Source organism: Pinus tabuliformis, chromosome 6, assembly GCF_031772625.1.
Source record: "Pinus tabuliformis cultivar Carrire ecotype Pingquan chromosome 6, CPIR1, whole genome shotgun sequence".
NCBI lineage: Eukaryota > Viridiplantae > Streptophyta > Pinopsida > Pinales > Pinaceae > Pinus > Pinus tabuliformis.
In genome coordinates, this window is record NC_142292.1 from 707059340 (window position 1) to 707079106 (window position 19767).

The window sequence follows — 19767 nt, forward strand, 5'->3', positions numbered from 1 at the left end:
GAGGTAAAGATGAATAATGAGTAGATTTTTGTAGAAAAGGCACAAGCATTGAAAGAGAAGGAAGATCTAGCCACGCGCAGCTAGACTTTGGAGGCGGTCATTACATAGATATGTAATGAGCTGCCAAAGCTCAATATTCTAGAGGATGCAACATCAACAAAGAAGATTAGGAAGTTGGCTGCAACAGTAAGGGAATCCAAAGAATAATTCGGTCGAATCCTCTTTGAGTTGCAGATGCAGATTTCAGAATTACAACTCAAGCTGCATCCAACCACTCTGCTAGAGGTCAGGGAACAACGCGTAGCAGCTACCAGGGAGAGCATGGCCATTTCGGATGCCGCAGTCACAGGCTACACATTGATATTTGAGCATGGAATGAAACTATAGACAGCTCTCCAAGAGGGCCAAAACCTGTAGAAGCTAGGCACAGATATCCGGAAGATGCAGCAAAAGTTTGATGAATGCAGGGTGACTGTGTGCACTTTGGTGTCAGTCCAGCACTTCGCTCGCCTGATAGAAGGAAAAGAAATTCAAATGCAGATTGAGGAGCTGAAAAGGAAATACATCGTCTTAAAGGCAAGAATACAACCATTGACAGAGGAAGCAAGCCATCTTACTCTATCAGTCCAAGAAAAGTTGAAAACACTCCAGCAGACACAAAGGACGATGCGCCTTGCGATGGAAGTATCAACTACAGAAAAGTTGGTAGAGGAAGTGCAGTAGGCCGCGGTGCAAGGTTCTACTAACATAACGGTGTTGAAGATGGAGTTCAGTGACCTCCTCAACAAGATAGAGGTGCTAGCTGAGTCAATTGAGGGCGAGTCACCCAATTTGTGTTGGGGACCTGTTGATATGGGGTCCCTACGGTCAATTTTGTCAATTTTTGAGTCAATTTTATATTATCTTTGGTAGTGAATGTAAAGTCTTCGCAGAATGTGAAAAGCAGAGCGTGAAGTTGGTATAAGTCAAAGGGACTTTAGTCCCTTATGTGGGTAGGTGATAGAGTTGTTTTGAGACCCGTACATGGTTCGTAGACCATAATATTGTAAAGAAAATGTTATAAATAGTTGATTCATAGTGAGTCTAAAGATAGAACTTAACTTGAAGAATCATTTTAAGGGCAAGGTGATGTGGCAGGAAATGTTTGTTTCCTGTACTTAAGCAAAAGGGGAAGGCTCATATAGCTAAGTGCATGGAGGCCTTGGTAAGTCCGTAGGCTGAGTGTGCGGAAGCCTACAGCTGAGTGCGTAGGGATAAAATTCTGTATCTGAATGTTTATATCTAATAAAGACTGTTTTGGGCCGAAATTGATGCATATGTATCCTTTTATTTACTTTTAAAAAGTTTATATATCTTCTCTCTATAATGTATTTTATATGAATGAATGCTTATTTACTGCACGAACTTCGTAGATCTATAATATTTATGCGTGATAAGTATAATTAAATACCTTCGTGAAGATCTTGAAGTCATTTAGATAAATTCATAGTATTTTCCTATTTGGAAAGGATAAAGTTGCATGAAGGAAAACATAACCCGTAAGGGCTTAAGAAAACAGATCACACTACCCTCTAGATGCAGAAACCTGGTTCTGTCATCCCCCAATATTGCTTTAGGTGAGACTGCAACCTATGTTATGCAGGTGGTTGTCGAAAGGGGCAGAAGTTTAGGGGTTTTTTGGTTGGCGCAGATAACGTTGAACTTGGGTTAGGCCCCATCAAGCCAACACATGGTCCAACATTACATTATGACAAATATTTTTCCAATATGAAAATCAACAATGGTCAAATGTCGCATTGTGAAAAATATTGTCCCAATATGAAAATTAACCATGGTCAGCCATGATCAACCATTTTTATTTTAGGGTTTATATACCTTGGGTGTATAATATTAATCCCTTGGGTTTAATATTATTCCATTGGTTTTATAATCCCATGGTGTTTTAGTATAATCCATTGGGTTTATGATATCAATTCCTTGAGTTTATTATTGTAAGAATTCATATTCTTAGGGTATAATATTATTCATAGGGTTTTTAATATTAATCCCAGGGTTTAGTATAAGTCCCTTGGGTTTATAATAATGGTAAACCATGGCCCAACCCAATGTCACATTGTGACAAAGATTGTCTCCATACGAAAATCAACCATGGTCAACCATGGTCCACTATTGCATCGTGATAAAGATTGACTCCATATGAAAATCAACCATGGTAAACCATGCTCAAACATGTTTTTTTTAGGGTTTATAGTATTTATCTTAAGGTTTATATACATTGGGTTTATAATATTAATCCATTGGGTTTAATATTATTCCCTTGGGTTTATAATCCACTGGGTTTTTAGTACTAATCCCTTGGGTTTATTATTCCCTTGGATTTATTAATCTAAGGGTTCACGTTCCTTGGGTATAATATTATTCATAGGGTTTATAATATTAATCCTTGAGTTTAATATAAACCCCTTGGGTTTATAGTCATGGTCAACCATGGTTAACCTTGGTCAAAAGCCACATTGTGACAAAGATTGTCTCAATATGAATTAGCCACTGTCAACCATGCTTATTTTAGGGTTTACAATATTTACCTTGGGTTTTATGTACCTTAGATTTATAATATTAATCCCTTGGGTTTAATAGTATTCCCTTGGGTTTATAATCCCTTGAGGTTTTAGTATTAATCCCTTGGGTTTATTATTCCCTTAAGTTTATTAATCTAAGAGTTCATATTCTTAGGGTATAATATTATTCATAAGGTTTATAATATTAATAATAGGTTTTTATATAAATCCTTTGGGTTTATAATCATAACCATGGTCAATCACGGTCCAATGCAATGTCACACTATGACAAAGATTGTCTCAAAACAAAAATAAAAAATGGTCAACTATGGTCCAACATCGCATTGTGACAAGGATTGTCTCAATATGAAAATCAACCATGGTAAATTATGTCGAACCACGTTTATTTTAGTGTTTATAGTATCTATCTTAAGGTTTATATACTTTGCGTTTATAATATTAAACCATTATGTTTAATATTACTTCCTTGGGTTTATAATCCGTTGGGTTTTTAGTACTATTAATCTCTTGCGTTTTTAGTATTAATCCATTAGGTTTATATTATGAATTCCTTGGGTTTATTAATCTAAGGGTTCATATTATTATTTAATATTAAATTATTCATTATTATTTAATTATTTGTTATTATTTAATTATTTACTATTTAATTATTAATTATCAATTATTTATTAATTGATACTAGTAGTAATATTAATTAATAATATCCTCGATTGGGGCATGAGCTAGAAGGATAGGGATCCGTGAACGTCGGGCTGTAATGATGGAGGTTGAAAGGTGACAAGCTACCACCCTCCACATGCACGAGGCACATGGAGTGGTGGCTTTACGCATGCAACCATTTAATGTCAATAAGGTGGTAGGGAGATTATAGTGGCAGAGTTCTCTGGATTTTTCGTTGTTGAGGTAAGTAAGTTCTCTATCTGCAACGCTAATTCAGATTTGGGTTGGCCTCTGACAAGTTGTGGCTCTAGGATGGTGCTTCTCGTGGTCTTCCACCAGGAGTTGGTCCACTTATATTCCGCTCTAGTCTCTCTTCTCGAGTATGTTCTTTATCTCAGTTCTCGTTACTCTGCTCCCATTGATATTTACATATTGCTACTTGTTTCTTGGAGGAACAACTTTGTTGTAAAGTTAAAGGTTTGGTGGAAGTACCATTGAGATTTTTTCATGTCAATTGAGGATTTGTATGAGGGTTTCTTGTCTTTTGTACTCTTGTCTCTATGTACTATGGTATTTTTATTTCACACATGGGCACTATATGGGCAAGGAAACTATGCCACTCGCAGTTTTTTTTGTTCATGTCTCTGGCGCAACGACATTGGTATTTTTCTAAATGTTTGTTGTTATAGATTTGGGTTTATATGGTTTCAAAATGTGTATTGTTCATCTCAATCCTCTACCCTCAACTATTCATGGTAGGGTTGAGAATATGGTTCAAGGCCCTAGGACTAGCTTCATTCCCGGTACATTGTTTGTTGCAGGGTAAGTCGGTGGTCTATTTTTAGTTTTTGGCCATCATGCATTGATAATATGACAGGTATCTCGTTTAGCTGTGGCCCTGGGAAGCATCAATCTCATGGGTGTAGGCTCACTTTAGGTCTGCTTTTGGGGTTAGAGTCAGTTATTGCTAGAGTTTGCAGTCATTTTTGGGTCATGGCACGTGTTACCTCAGGGAAGAGCAATCATGCCTGGGGTTCCCGTAGTCATGGTAAGCAACAGATGGAATCTCATGAGGGTTGGCAAGCCTAGTCTCAGACTAGTAAAGGCCGAGGTCAAAAATCAGCCTCTTGCATCAGAAAGGAGGCTACAACTATTTACCACGAGGATAACTCAACTTAGGTTCGTTAGCTTATAGTTGGGTGGCAAGCAGAACTCAATCAGCAAGCTAGTGCAATGGAAATTGACCTAGGAGACTGGTAGGCCCTAGTGCCTAACCCCGATCACTCTCGCGTTTGGTCTACTCAGTACAAACAAACTGTATATTTATATTGGATGATAAAGAACCTTCTGGCTAAAGCCTTGAAGCACATCCCCTCTGGATCACCCTCAACCTCTCAAGGGCTCCCGGATTTCAGCAAAGATTTACAGTAGATTCATATTCAACTTCAAATGCAAAATGGTCGCCTTAGCCGCAAAGAACAACATCTTCTATGTATCCCACAAACTAAGCTTCCAAGCTCTAATGCGAAGGATCCTGCTCTTGTGGACTCATCTGATGATTAGTCATTAGTTGTTTGATGGTTTTATCTTTATTTTGTCTTATAATATATGCCAACAATTACAAACTTCACAATATGTTTTCAGTTATTTAGAATATAGGAAGTATAAGGACAACGACTTCTTGATTTTAGCAAGGATTTACAGTAGATTCAATTTCAACTTCAAAAGCAGAATGGTCGCCTTAGACACAACAAGCAACATCTTCTGTGTATCCAACAAACTGAGCTTCCAGGCTCTAATGTGAAGGACCTTGCTCTCGTGGACTCATCTGATGATTAGTCATTAGCCCTTTGATGGTTTGATCTTTATTTTGTCTTATAATATATGCATCGATTACAAACTTCACAGTATGTTTTCAATTATTTAGAATATAGGAAGTATAAGGACAATCAAACATATCTAGCATGGCTTGACGGACTTATAATATTTTTTTTTTGGACGGTTTATCATATAGTTAGGTGACCAACATATCTGATTTCCCTTTTGGCAAGTTGAGGCCACCTAACCATTTGATTCTGATTGTAACTTGCCATTTTTGAAGTGAAATGAATACAAAGGTCCTGACAAGCTTACAAGAAAAAATATTAATTAATAATAATATTCCTAATAACTATTATTATTTAGTAATAACGATAATTATTTTTAAATGATTATAATAATCTTTAATGAACCATAATATTTAATATGTAATTATTGTTAATTAATTATTATCATCACCTTAAAATCATTATTATTATTATTAAATAATATTTTTTTTTTTTTTCAATTGCGGTTCACGGGCACTGAGTGGCCGCTACGTCCACAGTAGAGAAGCGGGGCAGTTCCACCCGAAGGGATCTGCCCGTCGGTCATTACAGACCTAACCCCGAGGGCGTCGAGTAGATTTGACCCCGTGACCTCCCAACTAGGAAAGTACTTAGCAACGGGAACTCGACCATTTGAGCTATCCCTTGGGGCTTATTAAATAATAATTATTGTTAAGATTATTATTATTAATTAATATTACTAGTATTATCAATTAATATTACTATTAAATAATATTAAATAATATTAATTAAATTAAATATTAATTAATATAATTAATAATTATTATTGATTATAATTATAACTGAAGTTAAATTGATATACGACTTTACTCTAAAGAACATTTCTAAATTGAACTTGTAATTTGAAGAAAAAAAAAAAAAACTCATAATTTGAAATCAAAACACACATATTTTAACATTATTTCATTCAAACGTTGACACCTGTCATTAACAGACAAATGTATTTTGCATCTTGCAGTTGGTGCGGTGAACGTGCCTTTCTCCGTGGCGGTCTCGAATCTTCACCCATGAAGCCGGCAGAAATATCTGCAAATTTGTTACAGACACTCTTCTCTACGCCATTTTCCCGGACTTCGCATTACCAGACTGGATGTCAGCCGAAGAAACCGAGTCCCGATTGAAAGAACTCCAGGTACAATGTCTAGACTCATTTTCAGATTTCGATAAGGATTATATATGGCAACACTAATCATTCAACCCGCTGTAACCTCATCGTGTCCCTGTACTCTCAATTCCAATCTCCGGGACTCGAACCCGCGGGCTTCCGTTTCATTTTCCAGTGAAACCCTCAGTATGGGACTCCTTGCGAGCTCTCACGGGTGCTTTTGTGCAAACCAGAGCTAGCAATGTTGTTCAGAACGCTCTAAACAGTCGTATTAAAGGTCATCCCGATAAAGCTAGGGTTAACATGCATAGGGTCAGGGTTCGAGTTTCTCTGAGCATGGCTCAGGTTTTGAAGCACGATGAGCACTTGATTTCTAAGGCGGTGGAGGCCTTTTATGAACGGGACGTGGATTCCATGAGGGCGGCGTCTCGGATGGAGAAGTTTAGTCATCTGCCAGAGGTCCATGATAATAATGACTGGAACTGCAATACTCCTGGGCATCCTCTACTATTTTGCAGATCCAGTATTGATTGCCATAGGGCAGAGTAAAGAAATCTCTGCTGCAGGAGGTATTTTTGCCAAAGGTCTTATTCCTCAGTTGTTTGCTTTTGCCCTCAATTGCCCCATGCAGAGGTTTTTGCAGGCTCAGAACATAGTGGCCCCTATTGCCTATATTGTTGTTGGGACATGTCTATTCCATACATTGATCACCTGGGTGGCAGTAGACAAGCTAGGATTTGGCCTGCTAGGGATAGCCCTAATAGTGAGTTTGACTTGGTGGGTTCTGGTCATTACTACTGCCTTGTATATATTCTATAGCCCATACTGCAGGCATACATGGACGGGCTTCACCTTGAAGGCCTTCACAGGACTCTGGTCATACTTCAAGTTAACTCTGGCATCGGCTGTTATGCTAACGTATGCCTTAATACTCTTTGGAAGATACACAAACTATCTAAATTATATCTGGGTGTTTACATGATAGCTTAGCCTGTTTTGACAAGTTTTGTTTTGTTCCACACCTGATTTTGCAGTTTGGAAATATGGTACATTGAAGTATTGGTGCTTGTATCGGGTTGGCTGCCAAATGCAGAGGTCGCTCTGGATTCCATTTCTGTTTGGTATGAGACTTTCCCATTTAAAGCTAACTAATTTAAAGCCAAATACAAGCTCCATGCCTATGCATTGTCCCAACTTTGTTAGATAGCTATGCCAGTTAATATATCTCTAACGTGCCAGGTTTTGAACATATATGCAGCATGAATTATTACAACTGGGAGTTGATGGCAATGTTGGGTCTCAGTACAGCTGCAAGGTATACATTTATGATTTATAGTAATATATTGTTTTATTGGGGCATTTTTATGGCTATTGCAGATTTTGGGAATATCTTTAAATCTGACCATCGCCAGAGGGGTCAAACAATTGACCCCTCTCCTGGAGGTAGGATTCTCCAATATTGGGCAAAACTGCAATTCACATAAATTCAGCGGTTTTATATAGCATGGTATACCTTTTTTTTCCCATTTGCTGTATCTAGAAATTGGTTTTCTTTATTGTGGTATTTATATTATTTGCAGTATAAGAGTGGGTAATGCGCTGGGAGCCAGGAGACCTAAAACTGCAAGATTTTCAGTTATAGTTGTGGTTGTCACTTTCTTCATAATAAGTGTCATACTTGCCATTGGGATTCTGATACTGAAGAAAGAACTCGCCATGGCATTCAGAAGCACCACTGTGGTTATACACGCAGTCTATGCATTGATACCTCTACTTGCAATATTTGTTCTCTTGAATGGAACCCAACCTATTCTCTCAGGTTGGAATTTTCAGTATCAACAATTTATTTGCAGCAGAAAGCTAGTAGTTGATGTTTGCTATATTTAGGTTATATTTTTGTTGACATCATAAAGGTATTGTGATTGCAGGGGTGGAAATTGGATGTGGATGGCAAGCTGTGGTGGCATATGTGAATTTAGTGACATACTATCTTGTTGGCTTACCAGTTGGAATTGCTTTAGGATTGAAGACCAGTCTTGGAATCGATGTAATTATTTGAAATACATAGCTAACTTTTTCTACTTTTATTTGTTTTTTTCAATATAATTAGATTGTCCATGCTCAAAGATGCAAAATTAAAAGATAACAGAGGAATAACCTTATCCTGTTTCTGAGTATATTGTAGTATGTTTCTTTCTGACATTGGCAATGGCAGGGAATCTGGTGGGGATTAATCCTGGGAGTGGCACTGCAGACGTTAGTACTCATTATTCTTACAACATGTACTAATTGGAACAAAGAGGTTTGTTGCATTTTCACTTCCTGAACATTTATAGAAAATAGATAAGAAAATGAATGAGCTAACGAGGTTTAGTTGCAGGTCCAATTGGCGTCGGAGAGAGTTGAGCGTTCCCAATACGGGGAGTCTGCAGATAACTCAAACGGAGTGGTGGTTCCATAAATTGCATTATTGAAATTAAGAGTGAGTCGCATTGCAAAGAAAAGGGCATGCCCAATTTGATGGCAAATCGTTTTGTATGATGCGAGGTACATCGATTGGGACAACGGAAATTGAAGAAGTTACTCAATTCAATTCTTCTACCACAGGCTGCTTCTTTTCTTCTTTATAGCGGATTCAAACGAAAGTAGTTCACGCCACGTGTGCTCGGCTTTGCGTGACATTACATGTTCCCATCCGAACTCCACTGTGGTGAGCTCCACTGTGGTGAGGGAGGGCAGAATATCCATGGATTAGTACCAGGTGGGGTGACCCCTGAGAAGTTCCTTCTGCCTTCTGCTCGCTCGCACTTCAACATTATCATACATGTTTTGTTGCAATCACAGGTTGGTTAATTCTATTCTATCATTTATTTGCTATTCATCTGCACAATTGGTCAAAATGATATTTTTTAAACATTTCCCAAACGTTTTATTAAAAGTGGTGTATCATGTGTGTGATCTGTGATCATATTGTTGTAGGATGAGATCCCCGACATTTAATAAGCCACATTGGTAGTTACTAAGCTTGGAAATAATAAGGCTTCACAATGACAACAATCAAAATGGGATTAACAAACATTTCCCTACCAATTTATTAAACCTGATGTATATGTGTGTGAGTGATCATATTATGGATGAAGCATTGGACTATTACAGAAATACCACACTCTTCTCCAGAGTCAGGTAAGCTTAATTTTTTTTTCACAGATCATCCATCTGATGCACTAACTCCTCAATTTAAGTACACATTATTAGCAGTGAGAAACGTCATAAAATCAAATAATTTCTTTTATTTATTCTATATCTGGCCACTTATTTTTTTTACATGGATGGTAAACCTGGAAAGGATATCTACCCACCCTCATACATTTGAGCGAAGAACTGGTACCTTGCCAGCACGATACCATAATCTGCCGGTAGGTTAAAGAAATTCCTTTATTTATTCGTAAATGGGAATATATTATCTTTACCTGGATGGTAAACCTTGTAAGAAGCTCTACCCACCCTCACACATTTGAGCGAAGAACTGGTAACTTGCCAGGACCATACCATAATCCGCATACCTCAATAATATTCATAGTAAAGAGCCACACCTGGCAAATCTCATTCAAGGGAGGAGCATGCCTGTTAGGATTAGAAACCGTGTGTGCCCAGATAGTGCACACATGTATATATTGAACACGCCTCCAAGTTATATCGATAAAAAAATATACAGTACAATGAACATATTACGCAAAAAACGTAGATAGCAGAAAGGATTTTCCCATAGAAACATATAAAGGGCAGGTAACGTACAAACCACAGTTGTACAGAGTCCAGAAACAATCAAATTGCACCCCTTAATGAAGACACATGCCTTCATGCAAGAGTGCAGCATGTGCCTGGTAGTGAAACAAAAATCAAACTATTCCTTTGCAACTTTTCAGGCATCATGCGGAGGAGTGACATATGTCTGGTCAGGAAGCACAACTAACCTATTAACTATTACCTATAAAATGTTGAAGGGGTGTGAGGGGAAACACCACATCCCCACAGGATATGCAGATTTGAGACAACTCAAGTCCATCAGACCCCAGCCAGCAAGAGCACCCTTGATGGGCCACAACAAGTCAGCAATGGCATGGGAGTGGCAGAAAAGGTTTATTTTCCTATGCCTTGCAAACAGCATCACATGCACCAGTAGGCAAATTGAAACTGAGAAATGCTTCAGCAGTAAAGAAACTGTGCTGTGGCTGGAAATAAAGGGCATCATGGCTTTTTCCCAAAGCAAACTGATATCAGCTCTGCCATATGAGGATAGGACAGATAAGGTCAAATTAAAATGATTATAAAATGCAAACCAATCCTCCAAGGCCTACTAATTTGCACATACCAATTCAAAATCATAGGTCAACCTTACCAAATTCATCATATTACTGTCCAGTAAGTAGTTGACTACGTCATAATTTTATGTTCATTGAAAGAGAAGGCTTAATGACATACGCATTTGTGTGTTGATATCTGGGTGTAAGTAATGCATTAGCATATGTGTTACCATTTAACTTAATATCTGTAGTAACCATTCAATTGGTTTTATTTACAATTCTTGCAGGCTTGAAAGAAAAATATGACAAAGCAATGAGGAGAAATGATGTGAAGGCCATTGTTGTCACTGGTATGCAACTTTGCAGAAGGGATGGAAACTGTACTAAATGTTCAATGGTGTTATAAATCTTTATATATATTCATATATATAGAGAGAGATGTAAATGCTTCTGTTAAAAAATCGAGATGATTTCATGTCTATGTCTCTGTTTTGACATTGTTAGGTAATGGAAGCATATTCTCAGGTGGTTTTGACATCAACGTTCTCCAGGAAGTACAACAGACTGGATTCCAGACAAAATTGATAAAAAAAAAAATATGCTTGAGAAAGAACCAAACATTAAAGAATTAGACTATGATGTTTTGAAAAGCGGTGATATTGTATGAAAAAATAAAAAACAGAGTACCTAAGTTGCTCGGAACTTCATTAATACTTTTGGGGACTTGTTTCAAAGTTTAAGACTTTTTTATGTACAACAAATCCGTTTCTCTTAATGAACTGCACTATCCAAATTTGGTGTCGTTTCTGGACAGTAATATTTCTGGTACAGAAATGGTATGGAAATGCGGCCAACATGCAATTAGCCTTTTCTAAAATAAATTAGTCTCTGCACCTAGAACCAAAGTTTGAGATCTTCAACGGGCACAAGATGGTGAATTTCAACGTTTTGTTGCTTGGTCGAATTATCTGGTTGAATATCCAGTAATTTGTGGGGCCTTTAAAATAGCATCTTTAATTTTCAAACCAAACATCCTATTTTACTTGGCAAACCTTCTCAGCTGGTTGCTACATGGCTCATCACCTTTCTTTCAAGAAAAATGAATTCCCCGAATTGTTCCATTAATTTTTAATAGGTCTTGATTCTCCCAAACACAAATTTCAAACATGGCCTTACAGATACACAAAAATTTGGCCATATGCTTTTTCAATATCACCACTATAAACAAATAATAATGTATTAAAAGTTAGCAATTGTCTATGAAGGGATAAGGTACACAAAAAATGACTTCAACTTCATAACATGTAGCAATTGAACTTATAGGACCATTGGCCTGCAATATAACCTTTATTAGCTCTTCAAGTGTACTAATTTCTGACATCTATTTCTCTTCATCACTGCAGGTTACTGAGAGTGGAAGGCAGGAGTGCCATGTAGTTGCCACTGTTGGTAAATTTTCTGTCATCTGGAACTTCCGTCAAGTAAAAAACAACGATCATGTGTGTTACAAGGGCCAGAATGGGCTAAAAAGCTACTATTGCTACGAGATTGTTCCAAAAGATGTATCCATTGTGGATAGCAAATTTATGCATGACAAATTTGCTATTACAAATTCTCTAGAAGCTCCACTTGTGGTTGCAACACCAAAGAAAGTGAGCTCTTTCAGCATAGCATCTTAACAATAACATCCATTTCACACTAATCATGGCGTTGAGCAATTAACTCAAGTGATGAATTATAAACAGTTGTACTGGCTTGTGCATATAACATTCCACACCTTATTGGAGTGGAGTAAAACTAAATTCTTTATAGATTTATAATCTGTTGTATAGCTGAGAGATTGGGCATTTGGTGCGTTTGAAGCAATTCTTGTTGTAATATGTGTAAAGTGATGAACAGGAGCTATGCTGCTTCTAAGTCTGTGTAAAGTTATGAATTGATTTTGACACCAGATGCTAACTCTGTCACTTAATTCTTATTTTGTTCAAGTGGACGGTCAGTATTGACATTTTATATAACTATTGACAGTTTATAATGGAGAAATTCAAGGAAATGGAGAGGCTTTTGAATGGTATGCATATTTTTGTCGTGAAAATTCAGAAGAGATGCATTTGATGGCGATCTGGTAGATTGAGTAGCATGCTATTACTAGCTATAAAAGCTTAAGTTCATGGTCACATGGGAGGGAGCTATATTTTATTCTATTGATTTTTTTCTGCTTCTTAACCGAAGCCTCCATTCTGCCTGATTTTATAAGAAAATAAGCTTGAGTGGAAGATTTCATTGCTGTGATCGACTCATTTTTATTGAACAGTTTGTTTATACGCAATTTATCCTATTAATATATTCATTGTTTTTAAGGTTTTATGTTTTAATTCCAAGAGTTTGGTTATGTAATTTTTTATTTCATATTTGTTTGTGTAATTTTTTACTCCATATTTGTTTGTATAGGTCTAAGAAATGTGTATGCCAAAAATTCTTAGAGATGCATTTAATTATTTATGATCTGTTTCTACTGCTTGTTTTGTCACTGCAGAATGATGATATATATGTGGTAAAAACACATATGATTCATGTATAATGATAGTTTTAAATATAATATTAATAAATTTATATGTTATGAGTAATTGTTTAATTATAATATTAAAATTTTAGAGGTAGGATTGCTATTTTATTTAATAGAATTGAAAGGTTTTTTTGGTTGGTTTATTTGTTCTTTAATTATTTTCTGTTGATGATCATTATCACTTTATTATTGTTATTATTACATATTATTATTGCGTCGAGAGACGTTCTACAGTTTAGTATGGGGTAGATTTCAGCCAGCTCAAAATGCTCATCCGTTAAGTTTGAACTAACATTTCTTCTAGAGAAATTCAACAATTCTAATTTAATAATCTTATCGGCCTCTCTTTGTACCTTTTGGGACAATTGCTAGTATTATTTTTATTATTATATATTTATTAAGGGTAGATAGAAATAAATTTTTTAGCGTACACCAACCACATTAATATTATATTGTAGTTGTGCTAATATATATTCATTAGACTTGTCGCCTTATTACGAAATTAGTCGTCTCATTAACCCTAATCTTTTGTTGTTCCTGGTTAACCATTGCAGTTAATATCATCCTTCTAGTATTTCTTTCAGTTAATCGAATATGATTTTCAAACGTCAGCGAGTACTAAGCGGACCTATATAGCTTTCGCTGCTGATGTGGATGTGAGGTGAGCGTTATTATGATATTTCGTTTCAAGTGGAATTAAAAAATGTCATTATACATGTATAGATGTTCGCTTCATTTTCAAGTTTTAATATTTTAAGAATACGTGGGGTAAGTGTTTATAGAGATATTTTTAAAATAGAATTAAATATATGATAGATGTATATATGTGGTTTTAATTTGAATTTTGAATATTCTATTTTGGTTTTAACTAATAGGTTATTTTAATATTTAAAAAAATATATAAAATGAGTATTAGAATAATTATATATATATATATATATATATAAAAGTTAATCTTAATTAAATATATATATATATATATATATATATAATATTTTAAAAGTTAATTATAATGTTTTCATGAAATATGTTAATAGTAAAATATTATGTATGTATTCATATTATATATATAAAATCAATAATATAATTTCACACATTTTGATATTCTTACCATAATATATTATAAATGGATTTCATATCAATCCATATTCAATGTTTCCATGAGATATTATAACATCAAATGTTATATGACTATTATATAAAAGTTATTTTTAAAAATTATTATATAAATATTCAAAATCAATAATATAGTTTTACACACTTTGAACATTTTTATCATAATACTATAAATGGATTTCATATCAATCCATATGCAGTGTCTCCATGATATATTATAATATAAAATGTTATATAACTATCATATATAAGTTATTTTCAAAAATTATATATATATATATATATAATTTTAATATTTATTTTTAATTTTAATTTTTATGTTCCAAAAGTCTATATTAATATAGGAGTGTAAATATCTCTCTTACTATAATATATTATAATTTATGATCCATTTATATTTATATTTTTCATTGTTTTATGGTTAGTGTATATTTATGTTTTCTATATAATATTGCAAGATAAGATATTGCATGTAGTTTAATTAATATATAAAATAGTTTTTTTTTTTTTTTTTTTATAAGTCAATTTTGCTGAGATTTGTAAGAATCATAATTTTAAGTTATTTAATCTGTAAAATTCGAGTGTCTTAGGGCATTTTTTGGATGTTGAACTTTTTTATACATTCAAAAGTGAATTTTAAATAACAAAAAATTACAATCTTGCTCGAAATTGTATTTCCAAATTCCAACCAAAAAAGTCATCTCGTATCTAAATTATACTATGTCATTATCTTTGTGTTAATAAAATAATTAAGAATAGTAAATTGTTTTACAATATAATTGGGAAACTTATTATCATATAACATAATATTATATAAAAATAATAAATAATTACATATATATTGTGTAACATTTAAAAATGAAGACACAATAAATCTGTTTTAACATTGAGAAAAACAAAAAAATTAAAATATATATATTTTTAATCATTTAATATAAAGAAATTAATATATAATATAAAACAAAATAATTTAAATTTGATATAAATCTTTATAAAATATACATTATGAATCTATAAAAAAGACAATATGTGATCTTCTATATGTTTATAAAAAAAATGTTCTATGCTACACTAACCCTTAGCATGGTTGGTTTTTTTCTAGGGAGTTTCAAACTAGTGACATTTACACGACTGCCTATTTTCCTAACGAGTTTGTAACTCATGACATTTACACCAAGGAGTGCACACAAAACACCTGTCACCGTCTCTTCTATGCTGGCGAGGTTTTTTTTCTAGGGGATGTGAAATTTACACTAAGGAGTGCCTTAATAGAACACCCTATCATAGTATATTCTAGGCCTGAGCTTGTCACTCAAGTTAAAAAAATGTTTTCTAGGAAAAATCCCATAAAAAATTATAACCAACATTCATCAATGCTAAATCAATAGTGGTTAAGAGACAAATCTTGCTAATATATTCAGATGTAAAGTGGACAAATTAATTTCTTGCTTAGGCACAAGGACTCATAAATTTTGATAGCTTGTAATCACTAATAAGTCTACGCATAAACAATTTTACTCCTACATAAGGAAAACATAAATAATGGTGGGAAGTAACTCTTGCATGCAAAGATTTACTTAAATTATGGTGAGAAGTAACTCATGGTAAATGTTATTAATCTAAGTATGGGTTGTTTTTGGATTGTTAGCGTGCAAAGATTAAGAATTAAAAAAAATTACACAAATCTCTAAATGTCATTGTATGAATATTGTAACCATATCCAAATTTATGGCATAAAATATGTGGGGCGGGTATTCACATGACATTGTATTGTGCAAAGACTACAATAAGACCTTTAAGTTATGGTTCAATCAAATGTGTAAAAATATTTTTTAATAATATTGAAAATAAATTTTTATTTTTCAAAGTTAACCATTATAAGTTGCATTGGCCAATGATAAACTAATAGTACATTGTATTGTGCAAAGACCTTTAAGTAATGATTCAATCAAATGTGTAAAAATATTTTTTTTAATAATATTGAAAACTAAATATTTATTTTTCAAAGTTAATCATTATATGTTGTATTGGTCAATGAAAAACTAATAGTACTCAAGAGGAAAATCGATTGCTAGAGTCTTGCCTTGGTAGAGACTAATAATCATTATGTCTTTATTTATGTTTTAACACATATGTTAGTATAATAATAAGTTTATGTTAGTTTAATAAATGGTTTTAAAAGTATTTAAAAGTAGGTTATAAAGATTCAACTTACTAAGAAAAAAAGAGAGGAAATATCGAATTATTGTGGAAAATATTATGAAACTAAAATGTTCAACAAAAGATTTTTTTTTTTTTTTTTTTTTGTATGTAGTTGATATTAAACGACATAACTCTTAATGGGACATCCTTCATAAAAATGAACAATAAATCAGAACACACGAAAACAAATGTTTTTTTTTCACTCATTCAATCACATATATGATACATATTTATAGTTGGAAGTAGATCCAACTAATTCCAAATATAAATATTGGGATTGAGATATTCTCTCAACTCAATCCCAAACTAAATCTAAACTTATCATGTAAGAATTATCTCTAAGTCCCTCCCTTAATTCTTACGTTACAAATAAGAATCATAAATTAGAGTTCACATATGAGTCACATCTATTTGACATGGTCTTCACTTGCACTTCTACACACTCTGAAATTTCACTGACCACACTCTTTCTCCACCACAATGTTCGAGATTCCCACTTGACTCATTTAAGGTACAACTGTCTCGTACCATCATTAACGAACTTGTAAGATCAACAATATTGGCATGCTCAGCTCATTGGGGCTTCCGCGATAAAAGTCGTTAAGTAATGAACCACTCTATGGACCTACCTCCATCTGTCGTATATTTCAGTTTAGGCTATCTGTCAGTTGCTAGGAAGGTGGTCTGGCTATTGAATGTGTGTAGAAGTTGATCAAACAACTTGAATTTACTAACACACAAGGATCTCGTACTATAACCTGTAACTAGTGCTCTTGAAGTCTGAAGCATAGCAAGACCCATCAACAAATTACAAAATCACATAACCAAGTCAATGATGTGTTCTCTCAACACCAAAGAATGTTGAAAACCATTAACTTAACTATGTTTTTCTGTTCATTAATTGGTCTTTTACAATATAACACACACAATCAATGCTATATTCATATCACCACTAATAGCTCTAAAACAAAGAAATCACTTAAGCCCAAAATTCTGTAGTCACTTAACTCTCTATGCGTGGGTGCAACAATGATGAAGGATTTCAGTGAAACTGTCAGCCATACATTGCTTGCCAAAATGATGAAGCTGCCACTTTCTCTGAAAAACTAGTCAAAGTGTGGCTTGCGATATCACAAAGAAACTACTGCAACTAAGCTTGAAATGGAATGAAAATTTTCCCTGCTCAAACAAACAAGACTGCAAAAGGACTAGTAATGGAGCACGATTACATTGTATTCAATGATTGCATGTATATTTTTGACCAATTATTGTGACTTGAGACTAGGTATGTGGACTGTATTTTGGTTTCAACAAGACATAGAGTCAATTTATAAATAATTTGTAGGAACAACTGACAATGCTCTATGATCATGTCACTGTCAACTCTCTAAAGTAAGATTCATAATGAACCCCACAGAAGACACTGTCAACCTCATCGAACATTGTGTTTTCCTTGCAATTGATTCATGTATGAAATTTTTGTTTTTTGCGAACACAATGATGTAAACACAAGCTAGAAAAAACAATATCTAACGCAAATATCTTGTCCCCATAGAAGCAAAAAAAAATGACTTTCCACTTTATAACTAGGCACTACAACGCTGCATGGAGATGCATAAGCATGATCTAGCTCTGGTTAAATTTTCTAGAGCATAAGAACATCAATGGCATCAACAATTCCATCTTTGAGTCAATGGAGACACATTAAATGATCTAGGTGGATATTGTTTGCCACTGTCCTATTCCACTTGGATCCCCAACACTATTTCCTTTTAGTTTCTTTAATTCTAACACAACTTTCTATTTTTGGCAATTTTTTGGGTCTTGAACGTTTAGAGCCATTTTGCGACCCTAAATGATGTTTTTTGGAAAATGCGTCAAGCCCAACAATTTTTTTCGAAAAAAAATTGTCCTCAGATATGTATTTCTAACGAGGTAACATGCACGCTAAACGAAAATTGTATGCCAAAATTGCGACCCAGGGAAGTTGACATTCCAACTAATCCTAATAAGGCCCAAAAACTTTTGTTGCTTCATCTCCTAGGGTCAGGTTTTTGGATGTTTATGGTTTTCCATTGTTCCTCGATAATAAAAAGGCCTCTGAGCCTCATTATAACATAATTTAGAAGGCATGTAGTTGTCACATCTCTTCTCAGAGATAAGCTACCATTGCCTGAGCTAGTTTGTTTCTATTACATATGTAAGCCATTTTCAGTAGTTGCTATTTTATTAATTGAAATTATGATTCATTGTATCTATGTGCTTTTGTTTGAATCTGTATTTCATTTCATTCATGCAAAAGTATAGATCAATGGAATCAGAGCAGTTTTCTCTTTCTCTGCTTTTTTGTGCATGTCCCCAATGAGGTTGGGGTATAAGGAGTTGGGACTTGAACTGGTTAAACCCTTACAAGACCGGTGTCGTTGACCTCAACGAACTCCCATGGTGGAAGAAAATAAAAATGAGGGAGCAGGAGATCTTTTCAAAATATTACTTGAAGAAGCCCTCGAGTGACAAAGGAATGAAATGATGGGAAAATTTTCCTAGATCCTTCAACGAGTATTTGCGGGAAAAGCATCTTCATCCAGTAGTCACTTCGGAGGCATCGCCCCCTTAATTTACATGTTAACTTTGACACCCCTATATTTAAAGGCAAAATAAACGAAGATGTCCTGGAGAGATGGTTAAAATTGTTGGATAACTTATTGTTGTAGCGGCTACAACCACCCTCAAAAATTTTTCCTTAGCTTCGTTTTGGAGCCTCCCTACCAACCATCCTCAACATCATGTCTTGCACTGTCAGGTACACAAGCTTCAGTGATTTTCTTGCAGATTGATAGGTTGTGCATGATCGCTTGTTGCACCCCCCTCACAGACTATTTCTCTGGACTTGGTTCAGCTTTAGGCTGAGCAGCTCCCTCAAGAAATTGCACAATTTTGGAGGGGAACCAACATTCCCTCCAGAAATTGTGCAATACTGTTTGGAAGCCTGCTGGGCTCCAAAATTACGCAAATCTGCCTGTCAAGCTTCACTGAGAAAACTGTGCATTTCCTCCCAACAGGGCTACTTAGCACAAAAATTGCACAAACCTTCTAGGAAGTCAGCCCAACTCCCTCCCATAAATGTGCATTTTTTCCTCCTAGTTAAGCAAGATGTTGTATGTGCCATTAGTTTGACCAGTTCCCTCCAGGGATGAGAAAAATTGATTTTCATGCATGGACTGCTTCTCCCAAGGCAACATGTAAAGGCATCCCTTGATTTAGGGATCTATTTTTAGCATCTGGAGGTTACAGGCAAGGATCATTTCAGAAACCTCCTGTCAAGCGTCGCTTTCCCCAGATTTGTCGC

General features: G+C 34.7%; 1 protein-coding gene across 1 annotated transcript; it reads left to right on the top strand.

Moving 5' to 3' along the window:
• The first annotated feature begins 441 nt into the window (after positions 1-441).
• On the top strand, positions 442-8691 carry LOC149260639 (protein DETOXIFICATION 41-like). Its single transcript, XM_089460748.1, has 9 exons — positions 442-719; positions 6084-6217; positions 6650-7148; positions 7265-7351; positions 7489-7545; positions 7811-8049; positions 8159-8277; positions 8446-8532; positions 8611-8691. Exons 1-9 carry the CDS (start codon positions 442-444, stop codon positions 8689-8691), a joined length of 1581 nt encoding a protein of 526 aa, XP_089316874.1.
• Positions 8692-19767: the final 11076 nt, after the last annotated feature.